The 18,447-nt window shown below is 38.8% G+C and overlaps 2 protein-coding genes across 2 annotated transcripts in view; one reads left to right on the top strand and one right to left on the bottom strand.

Moving 5' to 3' along the window:
* Positions 1–6,064: 6,064 nt before the first annotated feature.
* LOC138053899 (putative ATP-dependent DNA helicase Q1) lies at positions 6,065–6,556 on the bottom strand. Its single transcript, XM_068900434.1, has one exon. The coding sequence runs from the start codon at positions 6,554–6,556 to the stop codon at positions 6,065–6,067; it is 492 nt and encodes a 163-aa protein (XP_068756535.1).
* A 9,245-nt stretch (positions 6,557–15,801) lies between these two features.
* LOC138052131 (dentin sialophosphoprotein-like) overlaps positions 15,802–18,447 on the top strand; it is a 10,384-nt gene continuing 7,738 nt past the window's right edge. Inside the window, exons 1-2 of the mRNA XM_068898507.1 lie at positions 15,802–16,017; positions 16,641–16,775. Coding sequence (XP_068754608.1) covers positions 15,936–16,017; positions 16,641–16,775 — 217 coding nt within the window. The 5' untranslated portion in view covers positions 15,802–15,935. The remainder of the gene's footprint in view (positions 16,018–16,640; positions 16,776–18,447) is intronic.

Genomic DNA, 18,447 nt, shown 5'->3' with positions numbered 1-18,447 from the left:
CTCTCATTTCCCGCCTGGGTTCCAGGCCCATTTTCAGGGCGGGGTAAGAGGGAGTCCCGGAACAGGACTAACGAAGGTTTAGTGGGGAATACATTTCAGCACGTAGGCTACACATTTCGTCGATTTATTTCACGTCTGGAAAGATATCTATTGAAGATATCATATCAGATGTATCGATTTGGCACTTGAGAGTTTCTTTTGCATAGGAGTATTCCCAGTATCTTGTGTTCTGTTGTTTTTCCTTTGGTGTAACATTCATAATGACTTCAATGTGTAATCCATCGATTTAGTTTTGCTTTTTGTACTCCATTCCACAACATAAAGTCATGCTCGCCGGTGCCGGCTGCTGTGCTTTGAAGAAATTGCTTGTCCACACACGGCGCATCATGAGAAGTTCGCATCGAAATTCACTGTATAGCACAGAATATTTGTCATTTTATTCCTTTGCGTGTTCCAGGACTAGAAATGAACTGTATCATGGAACGGCGGAAGTCACGCAAACAACGGATCGCTCCATACGAAGGGCCACGGTTCCTACCTTTATCTAACTCACAAGTTAATTACCTAGCTGATATCGGCAAATGTACTTTGAGAGTGAGACTGTTTGATTTGATGTTTCTAACATTCCCAATTTGCAATCAGCTTCAAACAACCGCTTCGTAGCGCAAACGTAAACACTGCTTTATGTAACGAGTATTTTCCTCTGTTTAAATTTAATGTTAGTTTGAGTTAAAATGCAAAAAGTACAACTGAGTCTTAGTTTTCTACTGGATCGTAATTATCAGTTTGCCCTAAAACTTAATATCCTTCTTCGTTCTGTTCTGAAGAGCCGCGGACCTATTCATTATGTTTGTAATCAGTATTATCTATCCAATTCACCGACGAAATGCAGTGAATGTGATCATCTCATATGCAAAGTATATCTCCTTTTGGTCGTGTTTAGTAGCGTACATGTACCCGTGCATAGTAACAAACATGTCTCAGAACGGAGCAATCGTTTTAAACAATTTTGAAAAGTGACTTATTTTGTAAAGACCATTAGTGAAGTCCTAATTTGGAACTCAGTCCAGTATCATTTATTTTATTTTCTTTCACAACCAATTCTGTAGAATTCTTGTACTTCTATGATCGAGTTCTGTTTATGCACTTGTCGTCGGTTTCCACTAGGGAAAGGCGGTGGGGGAACCCCGAGCCGATGTGGGGACTTTGCTAAATGTGCAGTTCAAAGTTACGTAATCCGGCCACAGTCTCCCTTGCGAAATCCCCAGTATTTGGGAAAGCCAAACATTCACCAAGACTTGAAGATGCATATGAGGACTTGAACTTGGTTGTAAATTTAACATTAACTTTGTTTTTCTTCATTTTTGATTTTCAGGAAAACAATTTGAATGTGTTAACGACTACTCCCATTGTATTGATTTGTATTATTATGGTTTCAAAGATTGACAAGAAGTACACTTTCATTTCATTGTAACTGCATTTTAGCTTTTTAAATTCTGCTCACTATGAAGTATCTATCATTTACAGAATGAATTCATCAAAGGTTGCCAAGCCAATTTTTTTTCATTTTAAGTCTATTACCGAACAACAACAACACACACATTGACACCGGTCAAATAAACCAGCAAACTTGGAAACATTCATTGAATGCTTCAAGTTTGTGTACTGTAGCTGACACAACATCAATAATACGTTTTTGGGTGGATATTGTAAAACAAGCATTAAGTTTAAGAACTTAATTGAATAGTTATTAAATTTTGAGCGCAAAATTAATCTTTATTAACTCTGAAGGCCAGTAGACAGTGTACTTGTTCATTAACACGAATTGGGTCAAGGAATGTCAATGTAAAGTATTCTGTTACTGATGGGACAGACCCTCTTTTATGCAGCATAAACACCACTTTGTTTGTTACGCGAGAGGTCGTGAGTTCAACTCCGGCCGGACCAACAATCAGGGTCTTTATACAACTGAGGAGAAAGTGCTGCCTTTGTAATCACATCTACAAATGGTTAGACTCTCTAGATAGTCTTCTCGGATAAGGACGATAATCTGGAGGTCCCGTCTCACAACCCTTCAATTTTCACAATCCTGTGGGACGTAAAAGAACCTGCACACTTGTCGTCAAGAGTAGAGCATGTAGTTCCCGGTGTTGTGGTCTGTCTTCTGTGGTGTATTATGGTTGGGAGGGTTAATGCTCGGAGAGGGCCGTAAGTTAGGAAACTGTAACAGGTTATTACGTCTCCCTCTTTACATAAAGATATTGAATTGAATTGAATTGAATTTATTTGATAGATTTACTACCATAAGCCTTTTCATCATCCTGTTTATCGTACATAAGTGCGGCAAATCATTGAGCTTTAAGAAAATAAACAACATAAAAGTTATTTCTTGAATATATGTTGTACAGTGATGCTCAAGAAGATATAAATAAGTCCGAAAAAAGACAATCAAGATGTAAAATGTCAAAAACAAGGACGATAATTAAATATGTATACACAACAACTATGGGATTCATTGCTTATATCCACTGTCTTACAAAGGCGTGCTTGACCTTCAAGTTCAATTCAAATTCAATGCACATGTGTCCTGGAATGACACACATAACTAACATTCTTAAACATAGCCTCTAGCCAATGCATCTGTAAAAAAAAAAAATACATATTTCACTTACAATCAATCAGGTTGTCTGTTTGTTGGCAGTTTCTAGGCCCTGTTGCGTGGGATATATTTGCGGTATTGTCATGTGTGATTTCCTTCTCTTTCATTCAACTTTGCATATACAGAATGCACTACTAACATGAAAGTCAGGAATCGGCCTATGAAAAGGAATCCTAGCCTGGACACAGGCTCTCCGTGGGTGGAATGGCGCATGGTCAACAGCTGGGGAATCTTTTTCCCCACTCCATCCAGTTCCCCAGCTGTTGATCGCATGCCATTCTACCCACAGAGAGCCTGTGTGCAAGGGTAAAGGAATCCACGTGGCCGTCAGACTTCAGATCCCAAATATTAGATACCGAGCTATAGATTTCAGATTCCAAACTTATGGGTTCCACTGAAATGGATCCTAGATCCATCGAAATCTGTGGATTCTGGATTCCATACAATATATTTCAGATTCCAAAGCCTCACATTTGCTGGATTCCAGAATCCCGATTCCTTCACAGAGGACGCCATGAAACAAACAACTTAGTGGAGGGACAGGCTTTGAGTGAGCCTTAATGTTGTTAACCCTTTAAGACCCGAGGGGCCCCCATTGACGAGTAAAATGTACTAGCGTTAGACAGAGTAAAAATATACAAGCAGCCACCGGGAGTTTAGGGGATAACAGACGATAGCTAGAGATAAAGATAGAGATAAAGCTAAAGATAAGATAGCTAGAGTTAATTTCCTTAGAATGGGCACACTTATCTTGAGTGAGTTGTTGTTCCTGTTTATTATCTTACTGCCGTGAACAATCATCATTATTGTCTAGTCCGCTCAAATTCTTGCTTTTCATATCGCTTCTTTGATGAAAATGTCAATTATAAGCATTAACGTTAACCTTTAACATGAAACTGTTACAGCAATTCATTTTACACGATCAGAAAATCCCGAATGGTGCATCCCGCGTGCATAAGCCCCTGGGCGTCTTGTATATCACAATAACCAAAGCAACGGCCACTTACCCTACCAAACTGGGAATTTTCCAAAATGGATGAATTTGTAACCTTAGACAATGACTCTGCCAGTGATATTTTCCCCAATTTCAATTTATACTAATTCCCACGGCTTTTTAGAGGAACGTAACGATAGTTTGTCTCTGGAACCGTCAACTAGTTTAGATGAAGCACAGCCCACGGTGACCGGAGCATCGTTAACGTCTGCGACATTGAAACGAACGGAAACATCACTTCATATTTCTAGAGCATTACAACAGCAACATGTACAGTCCACTCCAGTTACAAGTGTTTCCGGCATATCTTCACAATTTGGGAATGAAGACCAGTCCCGTTTTCCCGTTGTTTCAAATGATAAAATAGCCGAGATAAACGAGTCCGCAGCCAGCAAAAAAACCAAGTGAACAACAAAAACATGGCTGACTGTGTGGCCGCAATGTTGTATTGCACGAAATATCGATGATAAAATGGAATCCTATAGCCCCAAAGTTTTTGATCATATTCTGACAAAATTCTACGCTGAGGTCAGGAAGAAAGAAGTTCAGGATACGAGCCAGATTCGTTTCGTATTATGCAGACGTCGATATCTCCACGAAAAAAAAAAAAAAAAACTACCTCTATCCATCATCAACGGACGCGAGTTAAAAAAATTCTCAGGAGACTCTAAATTCCGAGGAAAAATGCCTCAGATACCCATGCAAAGGAAAACGCCCAAACAAAGCTGAGCCATACACTCGAGACGACGAGGAATATTTTGGAGAGAAGGAAATCTGGGAAGTCACAAAGGTGTTCCCCTGAGGAATGCCAACTTCAAGAATTTAGCAGAGCACTAGCTTCGGTTTCAGGGGACGGCAAGACCATTATAGCGCTTATGTTGAAGATTTTGCCATTTCGCAGAGGGCAGATGGTAACGAAGTTGTTTTTCTTTTTTTTATTATTTATTATTATTAGTAGTATTTTTTAAACACAGTACTTACAATACTTACAATACACCGTCACTTATACACTTCTACTGCTACTCCAAAACACTACACTACACTACTAATACTATTCATAATATCGTACTTTACATTGTTTGCTATACTTGGCAATCATTAAAAAAAAAAAGAAAAAGCAAACCAACAAAAGAAACCTTGCTATGTATTGATGAGTGTCTAAAAGGTCACGGATGCTCGACCGCTTGGTGACTCCGTGGATAATTTGCTCTTTAAGAGTACTTTGAACGCTGTTATGCTGTAAGATTCACTTTCTTTGGCTGCAGTATAGATGTTGTAACGGGCTACTATAAGGCACAAGTTGACAGCGCGAAAAGATCGCTTCTCGGGGTGATGTGCATATATTTTTAGCATTGTTCGTCAAAACTACCTTCGGCAAGTTACTAGAGTTCCACCAAGAGGCAAAAAGGTTCCAGAAAGTATGGACGTGCCGACATTCTTCCTAAATTCAGGGAAGGGCAAGAAATTTCCTTCTTCTTCTAGAATATCCGATAGGATCTTTTTTCAGGCATTATGCCATTGTCGATAAAAAATGGATTTTCCTCGGATTGTGGTAAAGTGATTATTCCATAAGATCTCATTTTCTGTTTCTTTTTTTGTTGTGAGAGAGTGCTTGATAATCTCTTCCCAAGCATTCAAAACGTCGCGGTAAAAAAAGTGGAAGGAAGGACAATTCAGGCAAAGTTTTTATAGAGAAATTACATTCGAACAGCAAAAAACAAATTTGTGCATCATAAAATCATTTCATATCATGATAGTAGTGGCATTGTCTGTCCTGAAATATTACCTAATCAGATGCCATGCAATATTGTAATCGTTTCCAGTTGTGGGTGAATTAATTCTCTTCAGCTAATAGCTGGATTGCAAACTTGCTTTTTCAACAATTAGACACTCTCCACAAGTATTTCCTTTGGAAGAAACACCACCAGTTGTCGAAACAAATGACAATAACGCTATAATTCAGGCCAAGGCTAAAGCAAGCTGGGCTAATTTTATTCAATAAAAAGCCTACAGATCTGCCACCTTTGTTCATTAAATGATTGTTGTTGAGATAGCCCATGGATTTTCAGTCCCATGGACTGCATGCATGATTGAAGGATGGTAGATTCATGAAAAGGGTAAAATAGTTTCCTAATTTGAAAAATACTACTCAAAACAATACCAATGTAAATGTCCTTGTGTAAACAAGCGGGCTTTGAAAGGCTTAGAATAGCATTTGATTCTAAAACCATAAAACAAATTAGCAAAATAACTGCTAAACAGTACCAAATCCTGTGTTCTACATTGTGAAATGACTGCTAGACTGTACTATTTCGTAAATATTGTCTTGTGCTTTTAGTACTAGCGACTTCTTGTACTGTTTTGGACCGCGAACTTTCGAGACGTAATCAAGTTAGACATTCGTATATCTCTTAACATTGTTTGATTACATGGGCTTCGTCAACTGACTCTGCACAGAGCCTTATAGAGCGGTACAGCGGGCTAGCTAACATGCTTCGCCATCTCTCGTTAAGCAACGAGGCCTCTGGCGTGGCGTATACAACAGAAAACCGTCCATTTTCTACATCTTTTATACTATCTTCAAGACCCTCTTCATCTCCTTTTAGTGCACTTAAGCTCACTGCTGAAATTCCGAGTTTCTGTAGGTTATTTATCTGATCTTGTATCAGATTTAACAGTGGTGAAATGACAACAACATCATGACCACTCACTCCAGTAATTTCGTCGAATATCAGAGGAAACGCTTGGTAGATGAACGACTTTCCAAACCCAGTTGGAGGATTTACAAAAACATCTTTTTCTTCTCCAACAAGAGCAATAAATGCTTGATTTTGGTGATGGTTGAAAGAATTGATTTTGAATTTTTCGCATACCACTTTGCACGCGTCTGAGAATTCCAGCATGTTTTGATCATCTGAAATCCGCGGGAACTTAGCCACCGAATTTAAAAGCCACGCTGTGATTGGTCAGTTTCTGGGAATGGCTTGCCCAGCTCGGTTCAGCAGACGTTTGTGGGGAGGGAGAAAGGGACCGACACAAAAAACGGCTGCAAGGAGACTAGGTAAGGCTCAGTTTGTTACTTTAACTACCAACTGAATTCTTCGACGAAAATGGGCGGGGCAGCAACAAAAAGTGGGTGTGGCGACGATATAAAAATTGGAGCCCACTCCACAGTTCGGTGATTTTCGTTGTAGTTCCATTCATTCGTTTCTTGTATTTGGTGAACGCATTTTTCAGACATGGCGAGTGTTCGTTTATTTTGTTGTTGTTGTTTCAAACTAGAGCTAAATATATTCTGTACGCATTTGCGTGATCCTCCCAGAAGCTTCAAGCACAGGATATTGGAAAATTGTCGACATTCTTTCCTTCCCCCAGCGATACCATACGTCTACAACTGCACTGCATGAACGAAATGTTGTATGGAAAAGACTCCTGCCAAGCGTATTGTTTACGTTTTGAGTGTCACGCCAACTGAAGACAGGTCAAGTTGGCGCAATGATTTACAGTAACACTGCATTTATACATACACACAATTATTAAAGGAGGCTATGCCCAACTTTTGTGGACGTCAGCAGCAAAATCTGATCCGTATAAGAAAAAACAAAGAGAAATACAAATGGACTTTGACACGAGTGTTGATAATGTTAATTTGTCTAAACACATAGATTTGGGTGCATTTCAAGCTGACTTTGCGTGGAAGTCGGGAAGATACCTAGACTTTCGAAAAGTCCTTCGTCTAGATACGCGCGGAACGAAGGACTTTCATACTTGATTGGCGCCAATTTTAGCGACCCAAAAACGGGTCGCTGAGCTAGGCCAATCAGAGTAACCCTCGTGGACCCCAGGGGATAGAGTTGTCAGTCAAAGTTTACCACACGCAGTGAAGCGTGAGTTCCAACATGCTAGGTATAGATCGTTTTCACTGTCACGCAATAAAAAAATAAATCGAAAACCATCCAGTGCAAAAAGTCAACAATTCGTGATGTTGTAGAAGGTAAATGAAGAAGACACTTCTCCAAGTTTTAGGCCTGTGCGTTTCCCCAAACTTCAGATATTCGTCAAAATGTTTCGCAGAAATTTACAGAGCCCAGTATGAAAACGCCATGTTGGTGCACATCTGTGGTGCACCAATATGGCGGCCGGAAAATAGTGTCAACATCTGTTACTTACTTTGGCTATCTAGGCGAGTGATCATCTGTACTGAACAGACAGCTATTTACCTAAGCACTTTTCCTAATGCTTTAAATTCTAAAAAGGCTCAAAACCATGAGATAAAAATATATTTCTCAATAAACTCGATCGTCGCCTCGTGTCACGCACCGCTATAACTCAGAAATTCAAAATGCTCTGGTTTCCAAACGAAGCACGCTATTGAGCTTTAAAATTGCAAATGGATACAAATTTACCGCCTCTTATGCCTGATGAGGATAAAAACTTTCGTGGCTCTTTAGTTTTGGATTTTAGAAAATGATGACGTCACGTGAAAACGATCTATTCCGAATTACGCGACTATCAGAGGAAAATAATTCAAGAATATCTGTCTTGCATAGATCTGTTTGTGTCTGCTCCAACCACAGCTGGGAAAAGTCTGACCTTTGAACTAGTTCCGTACGCTTTTGGTCGTTTACTTGGAGAGGATTGCAAATGCTATCGTATTCGTAGTTGTTCCACTGATTTCAATCACGAAAGATTTGGTCTGATCCAGCCGCAATTGTCGTGGCATTAGAGCGTCATATGTAGGAGACAACACATTTAAAATCTTAAGTATAAACTGGTGTTTGGAAGTCCCGAGGCGATTCTCAACGACTATCGACACATTTTTCGTCGAATGGAACAAAAAAATTAAATATGCATGTGTATTCATCGACGAGAGTCATTGCATCGCTAAATGGTCAGCTTAAGTTTCACTAAGATGTATCTTTTAATCCCGGTCTAGTACGTCTCCTACACCTGAAGCCTACCTGATCTTTCATGAGTGAAATCAACTGACTTTCTTGACGATTCGAAACTTCCCCTTACTTGCTAATCTTTCGAATTAGTGTTTCGTCTCTATCAGCACAACTCACGGCACAAGTGTTGGTCCAAAAAATACCACTGGAGATCTCCTTTCCAAGCGGCGACTTGAGATTGAAAATAAGCTTTTGTTTTATTTCATCTTTGTTTCTGATACCTTTAGCACAAAGTCAACAAATTTCCTCTTTCGATTTTGTAGAAACAAACATGTTCGACTGTTTTCGACGCATTGCGCCATCAAGTGCAGGACTTGCAAATGACGTCATTCCCTATTTGGCGCGAGACGCAAGTGAAAACGTTGCAAGCGAGACAAGTCGACCTTTCGCGACTTCGTCGCTCGCTCATTTACTTCGCGTACGAAAAATCACGATTCGCTCGCTAAAACATTTTCTCCTGGGATTATCGTGAGGTCGACTTGTGGCAAGTCTAGAAGATACCCATCGGTTTGAAGAAATATGATGGTGAATTAAGCGGCGGGTCTAATTTGCAGGTCGCAGGTCGCGGGTTGCGGGTCATCGTGTTACCAATACAGAAAGTATCCTAAACATTCATAAAAGCTAACCTTAGGCCTAAAAACTTTTGTTTAGGCCTAATTAGGCCTAAGGTTAGCTTTTAAGAATGTTCAGGATACTTTCTGTATTGGTAACACAATGACCTGCAACCCGCGACCTGCGACCTGTGACCTGCAAATTACACCCGGGGTGAATTAAGGCACAAACTTCAGTGTCGTATACTTTTTAACCTCGCTTTAGAGCAAACTTTAGGAATTTTTTGGCTTTCATTTGGTTAATTATTTGTATATGAACACAGGCAGGAGAGGAGGGTGTCTTCTGACCACGCTGGAAAACTTGACATTTCTGAAAAAGTTTCCATATTTTGTCAGTAAACACAGTGAATGTATCTAGTAACTTTTATCAAAATAAAAGTCGGTAAGCTTTAGTTTTCTAGCACGCTGCTCAAAACTCCTGGAATTTACCCTTTTGATCGCCGTTGGCAACGGCGCGCGAACCCAAATTTAATTTTGTGCTGTAGCGACGCTAAAATAAATAATTATGAAATAATTATCTCACTTTTAAGACATGTGTGTCAAACCCTTTTGATTGGCACAAAATGAAGGAAAACTATTTTTGGTTGCGAAAACCGGTGGACCGCTTTTAGCGGGACTGCCACTTAAGTACATCGAGCGAAAACTTTGTGCAGACAACGCTTGTGGTAACAAAATTAGAATTCGGAAACATTGATAGTATTTGCAATCTCCAACAATACAGGAGAGATTAATGTCGCGAAAGCAAAGCAAAGGAACTTATTTATTTATTTACAAACTTTGCCACTAGGCAGGGTATCTCCAAAGAGCAAAGCTCCACTACGGAGACCCGAGTACATAAGCACAGCCATAACGTTACAAGATGGAAATTAACAACATAAGTGACTACTAAGAGAACTGATTTGGCGACACGAATGGCACTTAACAGAAGTAGTTTTTAAAATTTGTGGAAGTTCTACGTTGTAAAAATCTTTGGCCAATGTCATATAATAAGTAAACATTTCTTTCTTAAACTTACACTTTATTTTAGTGTCTAGTCGCTCCCAGCGCTGGAGTACTAATTGGAGACACTGCAAACTGAAATTAACAAATAACGCAAATCAAGTCAAATGTACGTTTTTGAGGAAAGGGGAAGCCGGAATACCCGGAGAAAATCTCTTGGTGCAGAGAAGAGAACAAACAATCTCAACCCACATATGACGGTGAGTCTGGAAATATAACCTGGGCTACACCATTCCTTCACCCCTCAAGCCTTCAGAATGTTAATTTTGGGAACCACGTTAGACCGTTTACCTTGTAAATATTTTAAGAATCACTAATTTCTTTTTTCAGTCGTTTTCTAACAACATTGCTGGTTGTGGAATGAGTCTTTCAATCTCTCAACAATGGCTTGTGTCTGACAAATTGTTTCCCGAAAAACGTCATGCGCGCTTGCACAATGTTCGTCACTTGACAAATTGTTTCCCCAATAAAATCGTCCATTACTGTTAATCAAGCCAAAGGATTTTCTTTGTCGTCAAGAGATAATTAAGTTATTTTAATACTCGCTCCTTTGTGAGAAAACAAACTTGAGGCAAAGGCTGCTCCAACGCTCGATTGTACGGCAAATAACTTGTGACACTTCGTGACGGATGGCAACATATTTTCAACAATAAGAAGATACCCGAATTACCGATACCCCCTTTACTGCGACGTTTCGTTGCCACGTATTTTCTGCTCAACGTCATCAGTACCCAAAACTTACTTGTTGGTATTTGGTGTAAAAATCGTCATCATTCACTATTATTCTGTGCGCGCCTAGTTCTGGCAAATCGAGATTTTGTCTGGTATACAAACTATATACATAGTATTATATCACTCTCGTGCGGATGGACTACAATGATGCCGCCCTTTGATTTTGTCTCTAGGCAAAACCTTGCGGGGTAATTAATCTACACTGACTTCTAGAGAGCCAGAGCGCTCATCTAGGTTCTTAGGCAGAAAAAGAAGGTCCGAGTGCGCGTGGTCAGCGGGTTTGGCAATTTCATTCGCCTCAAATGAGGAAATTCAACTATTCAGATCTTGGTACGTAAGCTAACCTAGCTAGGACGTCATGGTCGAGAAGAGATGTTGAGCTCTCAATTAAGTTTACGCACTTATTAAAAACGGGTAGCATTTCAGCAGGGGTACAACGACTACAGATTGGCTACAAATAGCGCTGATAAACAGCACCCATTCCAAATAGCGCTTAGAAGCAGTATTGATAATAAATGTAAGCACTCATTTTTAAACAGTTAGCTTTTATTGCGAGTTGGGGTTAGTCTGCGGTCCGCAAGTGTCAGAAGTGAAATAAACAAAAGGGTTTATTGACTGAGTTGATATGATAGGTCAATGTAAAGATATTTGAGAGCTGACATTTCGAGTGTTAGAAAGGGCGTAGCTAGAGGGGAGGGGAGGGGGGGGGGTCCTGGAGTGCCCGTGACTAGGGCTTTCCACAAGTTGCTTGAAATTTCCCAAACAGTTGCCCGAAATTTCTCAAAAAGTTGCTAAAAAGTTGCTTTTTTTGTAACGAAAGTGTCTCAAAAGTTGCTCAAAGCAACAAAAAAATATGTTTTCCTTCTCTCCTCTTTTATTTGGTTTGATGCAAAAGTATGCAATCTGTGCAACAAAAGTAACATTTCTGAGCATTTTTTGTGCAATTTTGCGTTATAACCAATGTCGCTAAATAAATTGATACGTAAGCTTATGAGTACAATAAAATAGTACTACTCTCAGCTGTACTGTGGTCTTTTTTATTACCTTTCGCAATAACTGGCTTTGATTTAATATGTTTCTGGGATGCAATGCCCTTCATAACAGAGCTTTTTTTAGACACAGTTTCCTTGCATGCTTCACATCTGAGTTTACACGACACTACAGTAAGAGGGCCTCCTTTGAAGTGATGTGATCTATCCTAACCCCTCACACTGATTTGGATCGGCTGTGTTGCGGACATTTCTCTTTTTTTTAGCTGGTGTTCTATGCACTTTTCGCTCTCTTGAAATTGCTTCTTTCGCTGGATTACTTAGTTTTTCCCCTGTTTCTGCGGCTACCCTCGAAGAATCTGAATGACGTTCGTCACCTGAAATACTCGAATTGTTCGTCCGCTATTTTATAATTTCCTGAAACAATCACTCACCCAGCAGCCCGGCTGCAAGCATCTTTCGCCCATGATCTGCCCCAGAAGGGAAAGGAACTGCTCCTTTTTCACACGAAATTCACAAATTGTCCACTAAAACATTGTTAAATATGGAAGCATGGCCAATTTAAGCACGAAAAAGCTGCTCCGATATCTCAGAATTTGTAGTAACCTAGAAATTGCTCTGAATTCAAAAAATTGCTCGAAATACGAAAAGATGCCAACATATGGAAAGCCCTACCCGTGAACACCCCCCCCCCCCCCCCCCACCTTGTAAGCCTTCTTCTTTTTAAGCAAACAACCTACAATATTCAGGTGGCGACAATTGGTGAGTACTCTGCATACTCCCTTGAAGCCTCTCTTCCGTAATTTGCTGTTCTCTGTGAGAAATTCGACTGTGTGCTTGGGACAAGAATTGTTCCCGTTTTGGAACTAGTTTCTTGCTGTTTCCTGTGAAGAGATTGCCGTTGCTGTAAACCCATTTCCTTCGAGTTATCATCTGTTGTTCCATTTTGTTAATAGGACATTTGCACGATGACGCCATTCGACTACAAGTACCAGTAGGTTGCCTCATGCTAATTATAGCTACTGTTACTTTTACTGTGCTGGATAGATGTGTGAAGGAAGGGTGGGATAGGATAGAGGTACTAGAGAGGATCAGGGAGGGGTAGGTGAGTAGAGGGGAGGACATGATATCTAGTTTGGTTTTTAGATCCCCTAAAAAAAAAAAACCAAGCTCCACCCCTCCCCCCTCTTTTTTTTTTTACATTTAACGTCATACGTCTTAAATGAAAGAAAAAACTTTTGTTGGAACAAAAAAACAAATGTTCATCGTTTACGACAAGCGGAAGCCTTCTTTTAGTCTTTTTTCTGAGGTAAGAATTACTGTCAACAACCGTGATAGCCGCCATTTTGTTTATTCTTGAAAGAAAGATGTGTTTTTTTTTTAATTTGAGTTGAAAGGTATTCATTCAGCTTTACATTGGTGATTTACATGTGGATCATATATGCAATGATCACAGGTTATGAATAGCGGGGCGGCCACTGGCTAAAAAAATTGTATAGGGCCAGTCATGTGGATGGTCATCTTCAAAGCGGAGGTCAAGTCAAGTTTTATTGACGTGCTTATTTACCTTTTGATCTTTAATTATTGCCCAATAATTCGTATTGAAATTCAAAATTGACCTTAACACACATTAAAGAACTGTTTGAACATTATTATGCGAAACGATATTAAGGTCATAAGCTTTGCAAGGAGGAAAGTCACGAACTTACTGTTTGCGTAGTCAAGGTTACCAAACCACGAACATTTTTGTCAAAGACAGGACTACGTGACATCATCTCGTCCTTTGAAGTATTGCGGTGAATCAGAACGAATAATACGAGATCTTTTACAAAAGCCAAGGGCTGTGATATGAAAATAGCGATTCATCAATGAGCAAGTGGTATCTTTTTAGAGATTCTTTACCTGTCATATCGGATTGTGATAGGAATACAAATTCTCCAGCTCTTCTTAAGTGCTACTTGCAAAGTCAAAAAATGTCTACACTAACCGTAAGCTACCGTAGGGCTTCTGTCCAGCTTTTTGTATCATATTTGACTATCAGGCTTGCAATGAGTGATTTCAGTGAGACGAAAATGGTGCTATCAAATATATTTTATTAAGTATGCTATACTTCAGTAGCCATTTAGATGCTATAATAAGTAGAAGTCGAAATTTCTTTTTTTAAAGATCACGATACAAACCTTAACTTTTAACATTACATTTATATATTCATGGCCAGTGAAAATACAAAAGAAAAAAAATCACGGCAAAAGAAGTAGCCTCGCTGCGTCTGGTTGGAAAGTAACAAGAAAGTTTAATTACATTTTGCAGCTTTTAACCTTGCTATTGTTTGTAGAAGTTACTTAGATGTCTGGTATTAAAAAAGAGTCGCTAAGTCTAGTCCATTTTTCTTCATTTTGTTAAGGGATGTCTTTGCCTTCGATGGCAAACCACTTTTACTGAGTCCGGAAAGAAAATATCTGACCCTATTATTACGCTCTAACATCAGCTGGAGGATCTTAGTTTACGTTTTGTACAGCACTCCAATAAAAAAAAATCAGGGATAATACATGCATCATCGTTCACCGAAACTTTATATACTGCCGTGAGGTTTCCTATCTGAATTGAACGCTGGCTCTGGAAAATGGAAGAGAGTCTAAGCATTTTAGCACTCCTCTCCCTTCACGTTAAAAAAGGAAAAAAAAAATTGTGAGAGCAAAGTCCTTAACTGAATGAGCATCGCAGGCGACATAACGGTTAAAAACTAGCCTTTTTTTTTTCACACCAAAAGAAAATAAAAGGAAATGTTCAGTTTGGATTAGTTTCAAACGCATGAAACGTAAAATGCGTCTCAAAAGCAGGACAATTGTGAGATAAGTGTGATAACTTGGCACAAAAGTTGTAGTTAAAAACTTATAGTAAAATTGTATCGCTTTCAGAGGTTTTGGAACGCCGTCCAAAGCTTCATCAAAGAAAAGAAAATGTGCAAGTGTGAAAAGAAAGAAGTCTACGTACTTGACGACGATTTCAAATGAAATTAAGCAAAAATAACTTGAAAAACATCAGATTTCCAACATAGCAAAGCGAGTCTCCATAAATTAACCAAATGCCCAACATGGTAAGCGAGTAAATAAACTACTCTCAAATGAATAACTAAACTGACAGTAGCGCCAATAAAAGGAAAGGAAAGCAAACTAAGTGAGCCAGAGAAAGAGAAAGATCGAAGTCCACACTTGTGCCCTAATGTGTACGAATGCCTTAATTAATTGAATTAGAAGTAATGATATTAGGATAATTGATGATATGTCGAGTTTAATGAGCTTCGGAGAATTTCTTTTGTAATATTCCAGATTATACCATCGCTGCGGATTGTTTCCTTAGGAACATAGTAAGCAGGAGTCATCAACAATATGAATGCTGACCATCCGCTCTTTATGCTGTTATCTTATGCAATGTCATGTAGCTATCAATAGAGGCGAAAGCTTAAAAAAATGTCAATTTTGATCGCTTTCTCTTTTATCGACGTTACTGTTCGAAATATTTGAAACAACAAACAACACCATATGAGGTGATAAAGAAAACAACGAGAATTTTCATGTTACAGCATTCGTCAATGCGGACAAAAAGGGTATAATATCGTTAAATGCCGATCATAATGTTATTGGAAAACAATGCATTTTGATTGCATTTGTATTTTGTGATGATTGGGGGAAATTAAAGGAAGTAGTAAAAATCTTTTGTTAAATGCTTAGTGAGTCAATTTTTTCTCAATACTGCCGGGAAGATGAGAGAAAGGTAGAGCTTCTTTTCGTTTACCAATAGGTAAAATTGAGTGATGCTAAATTTGGAATAGCCTTAAACAAGATAATATTGCAGATGTTCAAGAGCTACACAGCAATATCACGTGAAATATCTCCAAGTTGCCCCGCGTTGTTTGACTCTTTGCGATAATAAATCGTGTAGCCAGGGAACAAGCCCTTATTGTGTTCAAGCATTGGAGGAAGAAACATCCAGTTCGTAAAGATGGCACCCAGAATTTTGCTAGTGTTTTTCTTGGTGTGCCTTCTGCAGCCTCTCTGGGGTCTACCTCTTCCTTTGAAAAACGGTGAGACAGTTTGCACGTTGTATGTTGTATAAATTTTTGATTTCTTAATTTACTAATCAATCAAAAGAAGTTCCGTTGTTCAGCGGGTTAACTATTCTTTTTTTCCTTCTAACGGTCTCAGTTCTGCGGAACTTGTAACTATTCTGAGAAAGGGGAAATGTTTGAATTTGTTTCTATCGGTACAGGGATCGCAGGTCCAAAAATCATTTATTCTTATGCTGGTTACAAAATGTTACGAAGGTTACTGCGACTCAATGAATTTTACCAATTTATATAAATTGAAATAGTCCCATCCATCATTGTCATTAAAAAGATATATGATTTCACTGTTCTTTCTAAGCAATGGCTAAAGGAGCTTTTTCTTTTTACGAGAGGTTTAATTATATTGGTGAGTAGGAAAAGGAAAGCGATGTGCCCAAATCCTTGGATACATGAGGAGAGTAGCAGCTAAATCCACATACCATATTAAAGTTCCTTTTTTTGTAACGTGCTACATTCTCTGGTATCGCTTGCAGATGGCAATATCATCAATTTAAACTATCGAATGGGTTTGAGATAAGATACCTCTAAAAATTTTAACAATTTGGCAAATTTAAATCGTAGCAATACTTAATTTTCTTCAGCTGAAAATGATGTCGTGGAAGGAGGCGCTTTTGATTCGGAGAAGGGAGTGGAGGTTGCCACCAATTTTGTTAAGGATCCAATTCCCGGAAACTTAGCTGACGCAATTGTTGCAGGAGTAATCGCTGACGAAAACGGTAAGAAACAAAGTATATAACATGAAAGCATGCTTTCTGAGGTTTGCTTTACACGGTTATTTCTAAGAGAATTAAAATGAGCCTCTTTCGGAAAGGAAAAAATTCAAGTGGTGAAGAGCTGAGATTGCCTTCATTTTTTGCACCAGTCTAGTATTGTTGCGTTTCCGAGTATATTGCACACTTCACGAATTTCCTAGCGAACGGGTACACAAGTAGGTTGAACACAAAGGCTTTCCATCCTCCTCTCTTAATCTAGTTGTTAATGCGCCATAGAGAGAAAACAAAGCCCAGGAGTCAGATAGATTGAGCGGGATGGAGGGTGGGGACGAGTTAAGAGTTAAAGTTTCAAACTACTGAAGGGAAAGGGATGGAAATATCACAGCAATGCACAGAGAGAGGAGGAAACGGATTTGATATTACAAATTAATAGAAAATGAGCTCCACGTTGGCTGTCAAGGGCAAAAAAAAAAAAAAAAAATTCATGTCATTAAACCATGGAGGATATCTGATTTTATACAATTTAACGGCTCGATAATGTTGCCTAACAGGCGCTGAATGAACTGAAATCAAATATATTTTATTCATTTTTTGCATATATTAAATCAGTTCAGCCCTACATTCGCTTTTTGCCATAAACGCGAATCTTATTAGTGATCTCTACTTTAACTTTTACTTGGGAATCTACACTTAAAATGAGCTCAACTAATACCAATCCTCCCCGAAAAAGGCTGGATACAATTTAAAAAAAAATAGGTAAGGTTTCGCGAAAACGTTGGAACTCACTGTTATATTTTCATTACGAATCACTTTGGTAAAAGTATAATGGAAAGAGCTCATCCGACCGTTGGATATATTTTTTTTATAATTGCTTGATTCGCTGTTTAGCTTATGTAAGACTAATTCAACTTCAAATATCGTGTTTGAAGCTATTAAAAAGAAAAGAAAAAAAATGTTCCTCTCTTTTCGTTTTTATCGCGACGCATGGTCACGAGCCGGGATAACAATTTAAAACCGAGATCAATATTTGTAATTAAACAAGGAATTCCAACTTACTTTCACTACTAAGCAGAGCCCGTTTATGTAAGAAATGAAGGATAAGAGGTCGACTGTCGTTAACACTGTTAACAATTGCTGATTTTGCTGAATTCCAAAGAACTTAAGTCCCCCCATATTATATTCAATCAAGTTCGTTAATCGAGAAGACGGTGGATCAATTAGTCAGACAAAGTTAAAACAGCTGTAGTTCCATTGCGCTACGCTGGACAGCTAATTCATTGAGCATTGCACAAGGCAATAAACCCTGACAAACATATCCCCAGATTGGATTAGTTAAAGTTTTTTGAACTGCAATAATTGTGACACAAACGGATTTAGATAAGTGACTTTCATATATTTGTTTTAATACTTTTATATCTAACGGTGTTGTTGCACCAATTTATCGATGCCCATCTCTCAGGTGACATGATAATATGTGGCAAGGATTGCACGGTTTTTGAATCCCATCGAAGTAAAATTATTTCGGGCCTGTTTGCAGCTACCTAAGGTGCTTCTAAATTGCCACTATTTTTGGCTTAAAATCATGTACTTTTATCAAAAATAAGACGCAAACAGCGGAGACAAACATTATAAACAAGCGCAGTGTTTGAAATTATTTACTTAACGTTTCGAATGC

The sequence above is a fragment of the Montipora capricornis genome, chromosome 6 (assembly GCF_036669925.1).
Source record: "Montipora capricornis isolate CH-2021 chromosome 6, ASM3666992v2, whole genome shotgun sequence".
In the NCBI taxonomy this organism is placed as follows: Eukaryota; Metazoa; Cnidaria; class Anthozoa; order Scleractinia; family Acroporidae; genus Montipora; species Montipora capricornis.
Note: the sequence above shows the minus strand (reverse complement) of the source record. Positions and strands in the feature narration are given on the sequence as shown.

What these genes read in the sequence shown, in the direction of transcription:
- LOC138053899 (XM_068900434.1), bottom strand. Translation starts at nt 6,556, where the DNA reads ATGCTGGAATTCTCAGACGCGTGCAAAGTGGTATGCGAAAAATTCAAA.